This window comes from Vitis riparia, chromosome 10 (genome assembly GCF_004353265.1).
Source record: "Vitis riparia cultivar Riparia Gloire de Montpellier isolate 1030 chromosome 10, EGFV_Vit.rip_1.0, whole genome shotgun sequence".
In the NCBI taxonomy this organism is placed as follows: Eukaryota; Viridiplantae; Streptophyta; class Magnoliopsida; order Vitales; family Vitaceae; genus Vitis; species Vitis riparia.
In genome coordinates, this window is record NC_048440.1 from 15,924,451 (window position 1) to 15,938,651 (window position 14,201).

Consider the following 14,201-nt stretch of genomic DNA (forward strand, 5'->3'; position numbering starts at 1 on the left):
ACTAATGATCACTTTTGATTTTTCTTTTGTCCCTGTAGTGCTTCAATACCAATACAGTATTGGTGACAGCTGATCTTTCGCACAAGATTCAGAATATCTTAGAAAATTCTCTCTCATTTCATCTGTATTTGCACCACATCTATCTTCTCACAGACGTACTCATTTCTTTTATCTATCTTTTCTTGCCGAACTCAACCATAGTGCTATTGAGTGCAATTGAAGTGGGTGCTTTTGCCTATATAAAAGTCACTTTAATCGAAAAATCAATTTGTGCTTGTGATGATGGTACCATAGAGATGGTACAAGTACTAAAGATAACCATGGTACAAAAGGATGTGTTGGAAGTGCCAATGTCGTAGGGTTGCAGTGACAGTTAGAAGCTGTGGTGATGGTGGTATGTTGTCCTAGGAATGGTGGCAGTATTGGTCCTACTGGATTGGGTGTTGGAGGCAGGCAGCATATTGTGGAGGTAGCTATGCTGATAAACCGGTGGTTATGTGCATGTGACTCCATTGGAGTGAGTCTAGATGGCTAATTCTAGGACAAGGAGTAGATGACTGAAGCTCAAAGCAAACAAAGTGGGGTGGGCTTTTGACAAACCCTTTGCCCAGCCCATTGAGACCAAGTTGTGATCTTAATAAAAATCTTCAAATACATCTGAGATGCAATTAAGAAGAATTAGGGAGTTTCTGAACTTATAAGTAGTCGGTGATATACATGTAACCACGTCTAGCGTGTAGAATTATGATATACTGCACAAGGAATATGAGAATAAGTAAATTTTCTGTCTACAGAAACCTTCTTCACTCAAACAAATTCAAAATGTTCATGATAAATGTGGGAAAAAAAATCAAGGAATAGATGGAAATGCTTCATCACCAGAAATTAGAAAAGTATTAAACAAAACGATTCGAACTGGCACTGTAACACCATTTTCAGGAAGTTTTTGAGCCTTACTACCAATGGAGACCAGACTTTCTCAGTAAGAAAACACTCCTCAACCAAACAGCAATATAATAATAATCAAAACACGAAAGCTCACAAACCAGCCAATCTCTGTGAATCAGCTGAACATTGACCGACGTTCCTGATTCCAGAGTCCCCTTCCTAATCCGCTATAAAAAGTAAAAAAAAAAAGAAAGAATGGCAGTCTAGTAATCTAGTTTCTGATGTTCTCGAACTGTCGATCAATCCAAAACCATGAGAACGGAACAGGACTGTAGGGACTCCTCCCCATGATGACACGTGGCACACATCCCCTGATAACACGTGGCACGCATTCTTATCCGGATTTAACCCATCCGGATCTTCCCAAGAGTACACGTGGCGCGCTTCTCCCTGTCCGGACCCCTAAGGAAGAGGCACACGACACTCGCAAGCATCACATCCGAACAACCGCCATATCACATCCGAACGACCGACATATCCTATCCGGATATGTTTTGTCCGGATCATTGACTGGAGTAAGCAAGTCTTGCATGTCATCACAACAGCTTGGCCCACATTCCGCCACCTGCAGAGTGAAAGGACAGGAATAAAGTGACGGCAAGTCACTTCCCTCGATCTCTAACAGTCGCGGCGCCTCCCACGATCTCTGTCAGCCGCCCGTAGGGTGATGATGGTCCTGCCACCACCTAGTGGCATCATGACAAGCCAAAATATCTCCCTACCATTAAAGAGGGAATCAGAGCTTCTGGTACTACATATATGAACCTTCGCACAAAGAGGAAGGTAAGCTTACTATACCTAGTAAAAGGCTAACTGATTGATCTCTCTTACCATGGCTGACAAAACCATCGGAGGGTTCGTCCGGACACTCTGTCCGGATGCCTTTTGCAGGGACGATTGAATCAAGAATCTATATTGGTTGAGATCGTGCGTCCACCCATTTAGCAGCTACGTGGATCACCAGGGACGCGAGGCCTCAACATTGGCGCCGTCTGTGGGAAAATCACTGATTCAGTCACCAGCAAAGATGGCCACACCTTCCCAAAGCCATTCATCTGCTAAGGGAGAGGAAGATAATTTTGGATGGCGCGAAGCCATCAAAAAAAGACAGTTAGCAAGCGAGCGACAACTGCAAGCTCTCCTCCAGGAGACGACAAGACTAAGAAAGGAAAACGCAATATTGCGTATCCAAGCATCGTCGACGGGGCCTCCCCGTCGTTAGCATTCAAGAGGCTAAGTAGCCAACTCAAGGCTTCACCCAGAGTCAATATACCCCGAAACAGCGGGACCAATCCCTGAAACACGCAACACTGGGCCACACGAGCCACACACACCCATGCCTCGAGCTCCCCGTGAGGAAAGGTCAGACTCCACTCGTTTCTCATCTAAGAGACAACGTGATAGAAGATCCCAGTTGTCGGGCGCGATTCGTGCGAGACTGGGCCCCCAGGAGCCTGGCAGGCCAAGGCCGCCAATACCCACCACATGGGGTGTGCATCATGATCCTACGGTCACCCCTATGCCACAGAACATTTTCCCACACCGTGACCCCTTGGTCACCCCTATGGTGCAGAACGTTCCCCCGCACCAAGCGATACGACATGTTGGGAGAAATCTCCCAAACGAGCCACCCATTGGCTCCATCAGCAAAAGACTGGATGACATGCTCTCCACGCCTTTCTGTCCTCATATCATTCATTACGAGCCACCGAGGGGATTCCTCGTACCAAAATTCTCTGCATACGATGGGTCCAACGACCCCTTCGACCATATCATGCATTATCGACAGCTCATGACTCTCGATATAGGCAACGATCAGCTGCTATGCAAAGTATTCCCCGCCAGCCTGCAAGGGCAAGCTCTCTCATGGTTCCATCGCCTACCTCCCAACTCTATTGATAATTTCAGAGACCTATCGGAGGCCTTCGTGGGACAATACTTATGCTCCGCTCGACATAAGCAGAATATCAGCACTTTGCAAAACATAAAAATGCAAGATAACAAATCCTTAAGGGAGTTCGTGAAACGGTTCGGTCAGGTCGTATTACAGGTAGAGGCTTATAGCATGGACGTTGTCATACAGATCTTCAAGCGAAGCATCTGTCCAGGCACTCCATTTTTTGAATCGCTCACTAAAAAGCCTCCTACGACGATGGACGACTTATTCCGACGCTCAAGCAAATACGCAATGCTCGAAGATGACGTACAAGCAGCCACCCAGCAAGTCCTGGTTGCCGGACAGGCATCCAGAGGGGGCGCCAAAGAAGTGTCAAACTTCCGGATCAGCCAAGGCCGTCCGATCGAAGGTAGGAAGGGCCAAGTCGCCCAGAAATGCCACCCCTCACGCCCCTTTCCATATCCTATGAGAAGCTCCTCCCTGTAATCCAAGGCATGTCCGACTCAGGTGCCCTTGGAACGGACCCATCCAAACGTGATCATAGTAAAAAATGCGCCTTCCATAAGGAGCATGGTCACACAACGGAGGAATGCAGATGCCTCCATTATTTGGTCGAAAGGCTCATAAAGGCGGGACATTTGAAGCAGTACCTCCGCTCAGATGCCGGAGGAAGAGACGCTTCTCGAAATCACAACTCTGGAGCCCCCACGGCTCCGGCCGCCCCCAAGGCCATCATAAGCTATATTAATGGAGGTCCATCGGATGAGGAGCATGACTCCAAGCGAAAGAAACAGAGATTGTTACGGAAAGCATTAGTGCGCGAACGTATCAATTCCATCCGGCCTGGGATAACTGGGGGGGGACCCTCGCCCTATAGATGGGACAATCATTTTCCCACCAGTAGACCCCACCCGGATACTGCAGCCGCACCGCGACGCCCTCATTCTATTCTTAGAGATTGGAAATTTTGACGTAAGACGTATCCTGGTTGACCCGGACAGCTTGGCCAATCTTGTACAAGCATCGGTCATTAGCCACATGGGACACAATTTCATAGGCCTCGAAAATCCTGGGCGAATCTTGTCCGGATTCAACGGGGCATCAATTACTTCCCTGGGAGATATTATACTACCGGTCCAAGCCGGTCCAGTCACTCTCAATGTACAATTTTCGGTGGTACAAGATTTATCACCCTTCAACGTCATCTTAGGGCTCACATGACTGCACTACATGAAAGCCATCCCCTCTACCTATCATCAAAGGGTAAGCTTCCTTACCAAGGATGGACAAATCGACCTATACGGCAGCCAGTTAGCCGCTCGCCAATGCTACCAAATAGCACGAGAAGCAAGGACTAGCTGGGAGAATGAACCCCTCCCTGAGCCCACCCATGCACCTGACCAATAGCAATCACCGTGTCCGGCGGAGAAAGATCCCACGATGGCGGATCCCTTGCAAATAGTCCAAATTTCGGAAGAAGGTACTCACCTTACACACATCAGTTCCCTCTTAACACCTGAAGAGACCCAGCACATTCAAAAAGCCCTCCGGCAAAATCGGGATGTCTTTGCATGGGCGCATTCTGATATGAAGGGAATTCATCTCTCCATCACCTCTCATAAGCTTAACGTCTTGCCAACAGCCAGACCCATCCAGCAGAAGGTTAGACGTTTCCACCCGGATAGACAAGCAATTATCCGGAATGAGATGGACAAATTACTAGAGGTCGGGTTCATCAGAGAAGTAGATTACCCGAACTGGTTAGCAAATGTTGTGGTAGTGCCCAAAAAAGAAGGCAAATGGCGGGTGTGCGTCGACTACACCAACCTCAATAATGCATGCCCAAAAGACAGTTTCCCTTTGCCGCGGATAGATCAAATTGTGGACTCCACTGTTGGGCAAGGGATGCTCTCTTTCTTGGACGCCTTCTCCGGATACCACCAAATCCCCATGTCCCCAGCTGACAAAGAAAAAACAACCTTCATAACGCCACACGACCTCTATTGCTACAAAGTCATGCCATTCAGACTCAAAAATGCTAGCGCCACTTATCAGAGACTGATGACAAAGATCTTCAAACCTCTAGTCGGCCGCATAGTAGAGGTATATATTGACGATATCGTGGTTAAAAGCAAAAATCGAGAGGAGCATGTCCTTCACTTGCAAGAAGTTTTCCACCTCTTAAGAACGTATGGCATGAAGTTGAATCCTTCTAAATGCGCCTTTGGCGTAAGTGCTGGCAAATTCCTGGGATTTATGGTCAGCCAAAGGGGGATAGAGGTTAGCCCGGATCAAGTCAAGGCAGTCATAGAAACACCACCCCCCAGAAGCAAGAAGGAATTGCAACGCCTCACAGGCAAGCTCGTCGCACTAGGACGTTTTACAGCCCGCTTCACTGATGAACTACGACCCTTCTTCTTTGCAATACGAAAAAATGGAGCAAACGGATGGACGGACAGTTGTCAAAGCGCTTTTGAAAAAATTAAACACTACCTTATGCAACCACCTATCCTGAGCAGCCCCATCCCTGAAGAAAAATTGTACATGTATCTGGCTGTATCGGAGTGGGCCATCAGCGCCGTCCTATTCCGCTACCCCTCACCCAAGGAGCAAAAACCTATCTACTACGTCAGCAGAGCGTTGGCAGACGTAGAAACCAGATATTCAAATATGGAACTAACGGCCTTAGCTCTTCGAAGTGCCGCCCAAAAGCTCCGTCCTTACTTCCAAGCTCACCCGGTGATTGTGCTAACTGACCAACCTCTTCGCAACATTCTGCACAAGCCAGATTTAACCGGAAGAATGCTTCAATGGGCCATAGAGTTGAGCGAATTTGGAATCGAGTTCCAACCCAAATTATCCATGAAAGGCCAAGTGATGGCTGACTTCGTGCTGGAATACTCCCGAAGGCCCATCCAACACAAGGAACCAAGCGAAGAAGAATGGTGGACTTTGCGAGTCGATGGAGCCTCCCGATCGTCAGGATCCGGGGTAGGGCTCCTGCTGCAATCTCCAACAAGAGAACACCTGGAGCAAGCCATCCGACTAGGGTTTCCCACCTCTAACAATGAAGCAGAATATGAGGCCATCCTATCCGGATTGGACCTCGCCCTGGCTCTATCCGTCTCCAAGCTCTGAATCTATAGTGATTCTTAACTCGTGGTAAGACACGTCCAGAGGGAATACGAAGCCAAGAATGAGCGCATGGCGCGATACTTAAACAAAGTAAGAGACACCTTGCAGCGATTCACCAAATGGATGATTGAAAAAATCAGGCGGACTGAAAACTCACGTGACAACGCCCTGGCAGGCATAGCTGCTTTCCTTCCCATCAAAGAAGCTATATTATTACCTATACATGTGCAGGCCAAACCTTCCGTCACGGAAGCCTCCACTTGCAATACCATTAAGGCAAACGAAACAGACGACAAAGGCTGGATGGAAGTCATCATAGAATATCTCCGGATAGGCACCCTGCCCGAAGAACCCAAGCAAGCACACAAGATCCGGGTGCAAGCCGCTAGCTTCACCCTGATTGGGGGGCACCTATACAAGCGATCCTTTACAGGTCCCTACCTCAAATGCCTAAACCACTCAGAGGTGTTGTATGTATTGGCTGAGTTACATGAGGGAGTATGTGGAAATCATGCCGGCGGTCGGTCTTTGGCACACAGGGCCCATTCACAAGGATATTACTGGCCCACAATGAAGAAAGATGCGACAGCTTATGTCAAAAAATGTGACAAATGTCAAAAACATGCCCCCATTCCACATATGCCATCAGGGGCATTGAAACCAATTTCAGGCCCTTGACCCTTCGCGTAGTGGCACATGGACATAGTAGGACCCCTCCCAACCGTAGCCGCCCAAAAGAAATTCCTGCTCGTCGCCACGGATTACTTCAGTAAATGGGTGGAAGTTGAAGCATATGCTAGCATCAAGGACAAAGATGTCACCAAGTTCGTATGGAAAAACATCATCTGCCGCTTCAGAATCCCCTAAACCATCATAGCCGACAACGGTCCACAGTTTGATAGTAAAATTTTCCGAAAATTCTGTTCGAAACTAAACATCCGGAACTCATACTCCACGCCACGTTATCCTCAAAGCAATGGCCAAGTGGAAGCCACAAACAAGACACTGATAACTGCCTTAAAAAAGAGGCTCGAGCAAGCCAAAGGAAAGTGGGTGGAGGAGCTACCCGACGTCCTATGGGCTTATTGAACCACACCCGGACGTCCGACAGGAAACATTCCCTTCGCCCTCGCATATGGTATGGACGCAATCATTCCTACAAAAATAGGGCTACCCACTATCCAGACCGAGGCAGGATGGCAGGATGATGCAAATGCAGAGTTAGGAAGAAACTTGGACTGGGCAGATGAAGTAAGAGAAACTACATCCATCCGGATGACAGACTATCAACAAAGGTTATCAGCTCACTACAATCGCAAAGTAAGGCTCAGAAGCTTCAAAGATGGTACGCTAGTCCTTAGAAAAGTTTTCGAAAATACTGCTGATATAGGAGTAGGAAAGTTCCAAGCCAACTGGGAAGGCCCCTATATAGTGTCTAAAGCAAGCGAAAGTGGAGCCTATCATCTACAAAAGCTAGACGGAACCCCATTGCAACGACCATGGAATGTATCTAATCTAAAGCAGTATTACTAATGAAAGAAGAGACAAAAGATAGAAACGCAATTTGAATAAGTATATTTTATTGATACTTATGAAAAATTACATACAAAGAGTTCTCCGGACTACAAAATACAGAAAGAAAAAGCAGAAAAATTATAACGAAAAGAAAAGCTCTATTGAGCAGGCTTGCCGCGCAGTTTCTCCTCTTCACCCGGGGGAATTGAAGGGATGTCCCGCTTGATGCCATGTTTCTTCATACAGCAGCGATAGCCGAAGAAGTACATTTCATCAACTTGCTTCTGGTAATCCGCTTCAAGTTCCTCCCTTTCCATAGCAAACTCACCCTCCAGCTCCTCTTTTTGCGCTGATAAACACAGCTGCAAATCCTCTCTCTGCTTTTTCTTAATAAATACCTCCGTCCGGAGTTGCCTCACCTCCCCCCTCAAAAGGGCCATCTCGTCCTCCACCTCAAGCAGGCGGGCGTCCGTAGATTCCTCCCGACTCTTTGCCTCAGCAAGCTCTTTCCGGAGAGCCTCGTTGTCCTCTCCAGCAACGGATAAACTGGCCTCGGCCTGCTCCAGTCTCAAGCGCAACTTCTCTTCATTATTTTTACGCTGAGAGACGAAGACCTTTGTATAATCAGCAGTCTGCATCAGGTCAGAAAGAAGATCACGTTGATGAGCCATGCCGCGAATGTCACTCACCAGCTACAGAAAAACACACAAAAAGAGCAAAGTTACAAACCATGCGACAAACACATCAGTAGGGTGAGAAAAATAAAAAACAAGTAGACTATACCATTTCCACCGCTTCGAACATCTTTGCTGAAGGCATATCAACATCTGAGCCAAATGGAATCTGTTTCAGCTTCTCTTCCATCTCCGCATAGCTGAAAGGACTAGTGGAGATGCAAGCTGCATCATCAACAGGACTTCCCCCTAACGAGGCATTAGAAAGCGACTCTTCCTTCAGATCTAGGGCCCCATCATCCTCGGCCGGCTGGGTCTCTCCGGGTGAACCTCCATCCGGGACCAGCACCGGGATGGCTGGGTTCTCTTCCGCCACCTCCATCTCACTACCCGCCGGGTGATCCTCTTGGACGGATGAGCAGTTGACTTCGATGGTTTCCAAGAACCGATCCTGAAGCCGCCCGATGAGGCCAGACTTCAAGTCACGCGCCGGACGCGACCTCCTTGTAGCTGGTCCCTTCACCGGTACAAGGGCATGAGGGCTTGGCTCGCAAGAAGACAAACCCTGACTTTCTGCCCCCATTTCTACCGATGGAGGTGCCGAATGAGGCAAGGTTGTAGCACAAGGGGTCCCGGATGGGGAGAGCCGGGCTGATTTATTGAAGTAGCCTCCTCAGCCAGAACAGTCAGACGTCCAGCCACTGTCAGTGAAGGCCCCGAATGGTTCAGACCCGCAAGATGTCCGGAGCCGCTTGAAATGGAAGGCGGAAGGGGATTTTCTGGCTCTCTTATTATTAATTCCCTTACAAAAGTGACTGGGGGTGGTACAAACTCCTTCGGGGGAGTTAGGACTTTTATTTCTTTTTCTTTATTCAGAACCAATTTCCTCTTCTTTTCCGCTGGAGCACCAGCAGGTGGAGAGGACGCGGACTGTTTGCCACCCGGAGCCCTCCGCAAAAGGCCTTCTTGCCTTTTCTTCTCCCGTTTGTTGAGGCGGGCCTTGCGTGATTGGGCGTCTGCCTTCCGCACCTCCGCGTAGAATGGAAAGTCTTTCAGAACGTAATGCTTCTCAGGCACTATCTTCTTTGGCAACTTCCTGGGGAGAATATTGATAATATATGCTTGGGGCTCTTGGACAACGGACAACAAGTTTCGCACAGTAAGCAACGTCTCATGATGCCTCTCAACGGCAGTAATCTCAAATAACTTGTTCAGTGGAGCAAATGACGCTTTTTCTACCCACTCGACTACGCGACCCCTCTTGTCCGGACCTGCATTACCAACAACCAAAGACATTAAGTCATCTGATAACCCCAGTAAGAAGAACAACAAGACGAATGCCGGGCAAACCCCCGCAAGCTGCCTTACCCGGAAGCACCAACGAATGGTTGGGGGAAAATGGCCTCTCCAAATGCTCTAGTAGCCCCGCCCAGGCACCCCGGACCAGCACGTGTCCCTTCGCTCCTCCCTTTGTCGAATCCGGCAGCTCAGTCACCAATTGAAGAGAGGGCAGGTGGGCAACCATGCTAAAAATGTCATTTTTACCCTTCTTAAGGGAGTAGACGAAAAGAACCTCCAGCAACGAAAGGTCTAAGTTGAAAAACATGCTTAGGATGCTGCATCCCATCAGCACCCAGACCATATTGGGGTGGATGTAAATTGGAGGAATCTAGGTAAAGTGAAGGAATTCCTTGAACAGCGATGGGAAAGAGAACCGGAGCCCATTATTAAACTGCTCCTTGGTAAACACGATGGCATGATCCTCCGACTTCTCAATCGACACGGCTTCTCCATCCAGAAATTCCACGAGCACGCCATTTGGGATACAAAAGCGTTCGCGAAACTCTCCCACATTCAACTTGTCCACAGATTTCTCGGCATGAGCATCTCCGGACAAGCTAGATAAAGCAGCTTCCTTGTTTGCAGACATTTTTTACCTTGGGGCTGAAATGGAATCTGCATGGAAGAATGCCAATAGTCAAACACAGCAAGCCAAACCCATAACCTTAAACCCTACCCCAAAAAAAGATTCAATGCCCCACAAAAAGCGCAGGGGGGCAACAGAAACCCTAAACACACCCAAGATGCAGACAAAAACCCCCCAGGAAAACCCTAGAAACCAACATCAACACTCAGTCGTAAGCAACTTGCCCAAGCAAGCCAAAAACAACCAAACAAAGCAGACACAAGAAAGAGAAAGACAAGAATAGCACACGTACCGAATGTAAACTGGAAAAATAGGGTTGAAAACCACAAATGCAGTCACCGTCACGACGTGAATATCGCCAAGTTCACTCAAAAACAAAGATACGCAGAAGGTAGAAGAAGCAATAACAAAAAAAATGCAGTAGAAAAAATGCAAGAGGAGGGCACAGTCTGCTATTTATAGGGAGATAACCCCTCGGTATCCCAAACGCTCAGCTACGCCATCATTTGAAACGACATGCTGCCTCAGAATACCCAAAGACGACGACTCATCATAAATGCTCTTTTGTCTCTTCGCCCTCTCTCGCCACGTGGTCCAATAAGCGCAAAAAGCGACCTCAGTTTCAAAAAGCAATTATTTTTTAACCCGCCCATTTTGGTCAGGCAAAATCGACAAGTTAAAAAGGGGGGCATTGTAGGGACCCCTCCCCCCTGATGACACGTGGCACACATCCCCTGATAACACGTGGCACTCATTCTTATCCGGATTTAACCCATCCGGATCTTCCCAAGAGTACACGTGGCGCGCTTCTTCCTGTCCGGACCCCTAAGGAAGAGGCACACGACACTCGCAAGCATCACATCCGAACAACCGCCATATCACATCCGAACGACCGACATATCCTATCCGGATATGTTTTGTCTGGATCATTGACTGGAGTAAGCAAGTCTTGCACGTCATCACAACAACCTGTCATGGCCCACATTCCGCCACCTGCAGAGTGAAAGGACAGGAATGAAGTGACGGCAAGTCACTTCCCTCGATCTCTAACAGTCGCGGCGCCTCCCACGATCTTTGTCAGCCGCCCGTAGGGTGATGATGGTCCTGCCACCACCTAGTGGCATCATGACAAGCCAAAATATCTCCCTACCATTAAAGAGGGAATCAGATCTTCTAGTATTACATATATGAACCTTCGCACAAAGAGGAAAGTAAGCTTACTATACCTAGTAAAAGGCCAACTGATTGATCTCTCTTACCATGGCTGACAAAACCATCGGAGGGTGCATCCGGACACTCAGTTCGGATGCCTTTTGCAGGGACGATTGAATCAAGAATCTATATTGGTTGAGATCGTGCGTCCACCCATTTAACAGTTACGTGGATCACCAGGGACGCGAGGCCTCAACAAGGACCACATTTGAGATAGAACAGAGAAGAAGAAAACTTATAAATGTATGCAAAAAACAAAATAAAATCTTAAATCATATTCAACCGTACTTTGAGCTCAATTTCTGATATCCTTTCCCCTTTCCCCGAAAAAAAAAAACAAGAAAACTTGCAACCAACAGTCACATTATAGCATTTCCAGCATTTTGTGGGCAACCAAACACAAAGAGATATGAAGGTACCTTCGGCTTGGGGCACCTTGGGGTGGACAAATCCACAACAAAAAGTGAGAGAAAGAATGAAGAAAAAAAAAAACGGAACAGAATCATAAGTTGGAATCCTTGGAACGTGAAGGAGCCGGTTAAGCTGATCCGGCTGGTGAAGTCGGTAGGGAGAGACTAGAGAGTTGTGAAAATTGCGGAAATGGTGAAGCAGAGAAGCATAAAGTAGAGAGGAGTAGGCAGTAGCCCATTTCTTACTTAAAGTAATTTTCATTCCGGTCAGCTGACAGCTTACATCTTAGACTTTTCCCTGACTTGATTGAGATTTAAGATGCATGCAACTGAAAGCTCTTAGTTTCTTTGCCATCATTTCCTATGGGCTTTAAGTGTTTGGACAACTGGACGGAGCCACACGCAACAGAAAGTGCTAATCTGGGTTTCAGAAAAAGATTATAAATTAATACACCGTCAATAATATCAATTTAGAAAAGAAAAAAAAAAAAAAACCCCCCCATTAATCAAACTATATATATGAACTTTTTTAACAATTACTGCATTTCACATTTAAGTTGAATCATTTTTGTCTTAGAAATTTCATTATGTTAAGAGTTGTGGAAAATTGGAAATGGATCTGGATATTTGAGAAATATTTCTCAACCACCACCTTTTTAGATGTTTTTTAATTACAACATTAGATTTAATAATAATTTTTTGAAAGACATCACAAATCAAATTATCTCACATATCTAAATATGATGTTATTACTTATTGCTTTATAAACCGTTATTTTATAATTTAGTTTCATTTCTCTATACATGGTTTTGTCGTTTGTACTTAATTTTATACATTTGTAGACTCATTTATTATATTTTATTTTCATATTAATACTATACTTGATTCATATATTATGATGTTTCGTATCGGATAGAAGATAAAATTATTGACGGCATATATGTATGAACTCCTTTTAATCTTATAAACGCGTTTTAAAATTGTGAAGATCTTTTTAGGTTTCAAAGTATATAATATTTATGAGATTTAAACTCTGAGGGGTAGCTCAATTGGTCCGTTCTTGAGTTTACTCTCCAATAGTCACCAGTTTGAATCCCCTCAAGGCCATTAGAGGATTTACCCGACGATTAACTTCAGGGCTATAAGATTTATACGTACCAAAAGAGAAGGGATAAAAACGAAAGATAAATAGTTTTAAAATTCAAAAAATATTTTACTTTGAATGGTGACATTTGTTCCCTTTACCTACTCTCTCCATCATATGGAATATCTAAAATATTCAAGTATATTTACGAGGAAACCACTCCCCATGCACCCAGCTTTTCAGCATGGAAAAATACGTAAATTATAAAAATCAGGTGGAATCAAAGCCAATTATAAATGTCGTTATCCATGAGGACGAACCAACCTTGGCCACTGTCATCCAATTCCTAACAAACCTCCTGATTTCAATTATTTATACATTTTTCAACACGAAAATTGGTTCCCAGTTATGGAATGCATAGGTTGTCAAAATGGTAAGATGCGTCTTAGAATATCTTGAAGGTCAAAAGTCTTGTAGTATGGCTTTGGTGCCGTGCCATACTTGCCCACTGGTTTATCAAACTATAATTTAAAAGAAATGAATAGGGAACCGACATCATGCAATATAAAAAGTCAACAATTGGAGGTGAAAAAGAGGAGTCGTATGTAAGTGTTGTTTGGAAGAGTGCATGTATAAAGTTTCATTTGTTTTGTAAATTTTGTCATGAGTTTTGAAACTTTGGTCATAATGATCTTTGAAAATTTTGTCCTAATGAGCTTGACATAACAAATTTGATATGAGAGATTTTGATAAATGTCATCATCAAAGAGAAAATAAAGTAATTATTATATGGTTATTATATTTTCTAACAATAAAGTGAGACATTTTCCCATAATAAAAGCAATCACATGTAGTCATTATGATGAAATAAAATGGGGTAATTGTCTCACACGTTATATCTTTTTTTCGTATTAAATAAAAGAAAAGTATGTTTTCCTGTATTCATATGAAAAAAAAAAAATCATAAAATAGGAACTCAATTTATAAAAAATAAAAATTAAATAGATAACTAAAAATAATAAAAAAAATTATACACTTTATGATCGAAGATGCTACCTTTAACTTTTCAGGTATTACCTTTTAATGATATAGGTATTATCGTTTATCATTTAAAAACTACCTTTGATCGGTAAATATATAAAACTTACATAATTTTTATAAAATTTTTATTTTATAATTATTTTTACATGAGAGTTCTTAGTTACCATGTAAGTCAAGATGTTGACAGTTTTCATCCAATATATGTTACATGAGATATCAAATAATGGAAAAAAGCCCTTCTGTTATTTATCATCTGTTTTACATGATAATTGAATGTAAAACAACAAAACAAAAAACGAAGAAAGAAAAGCATTTTTTATATGGTGAAAGTAGTATGCACATAGCACCATCCATGACA

At 44.8% G+C, this 14,201-nt stretch overlaps 1 protein-coding gene across 1 annotated transcript; it reads left to right on the plus strand.

Annotated features, from left to right (window-relative positions):
- The first annotated feature begins 2,284 nt into the window (after positions 1 to 2,284).
- On the plus strand, positions 2,285 to 3,816 carry LOC117923144. Its single transcript, XM_034841383.1, has 2 exons — positions 2,285 to 3,254; positions 3,338 to 3,816. Exons 1-2 carry the CDS (start codon positions 2,285 to 2,287, stop codon positions 3,814 to 3,816), a joined length of 1,449 nt encoding a protein of 482 aa, XP_034697274.1.
- The last annotated feature ends 10,385 nt before the right edge of the window (positions 3,817 to 14,201 follow it).

What these genes read in the sequence shown, in the direction of transcription:
- LOC117923144 (XM_034841383.1), top strand. Translation starts at nt 2,285, where the DNA reads ATGCCTCGAGCTCCCCGTGAGGAAAGGTCAGACTCCACTCGTTTCTCA. An exon ending in CCAAGGCCGTCCGATCGAAG is followed by an intron (nt 3,255 to 3,337) that starts GTAGGAAGGGCC and finishes CTGTAATCCAAG; the next exon opens with GCATGTCCGACTCAGGTGCC.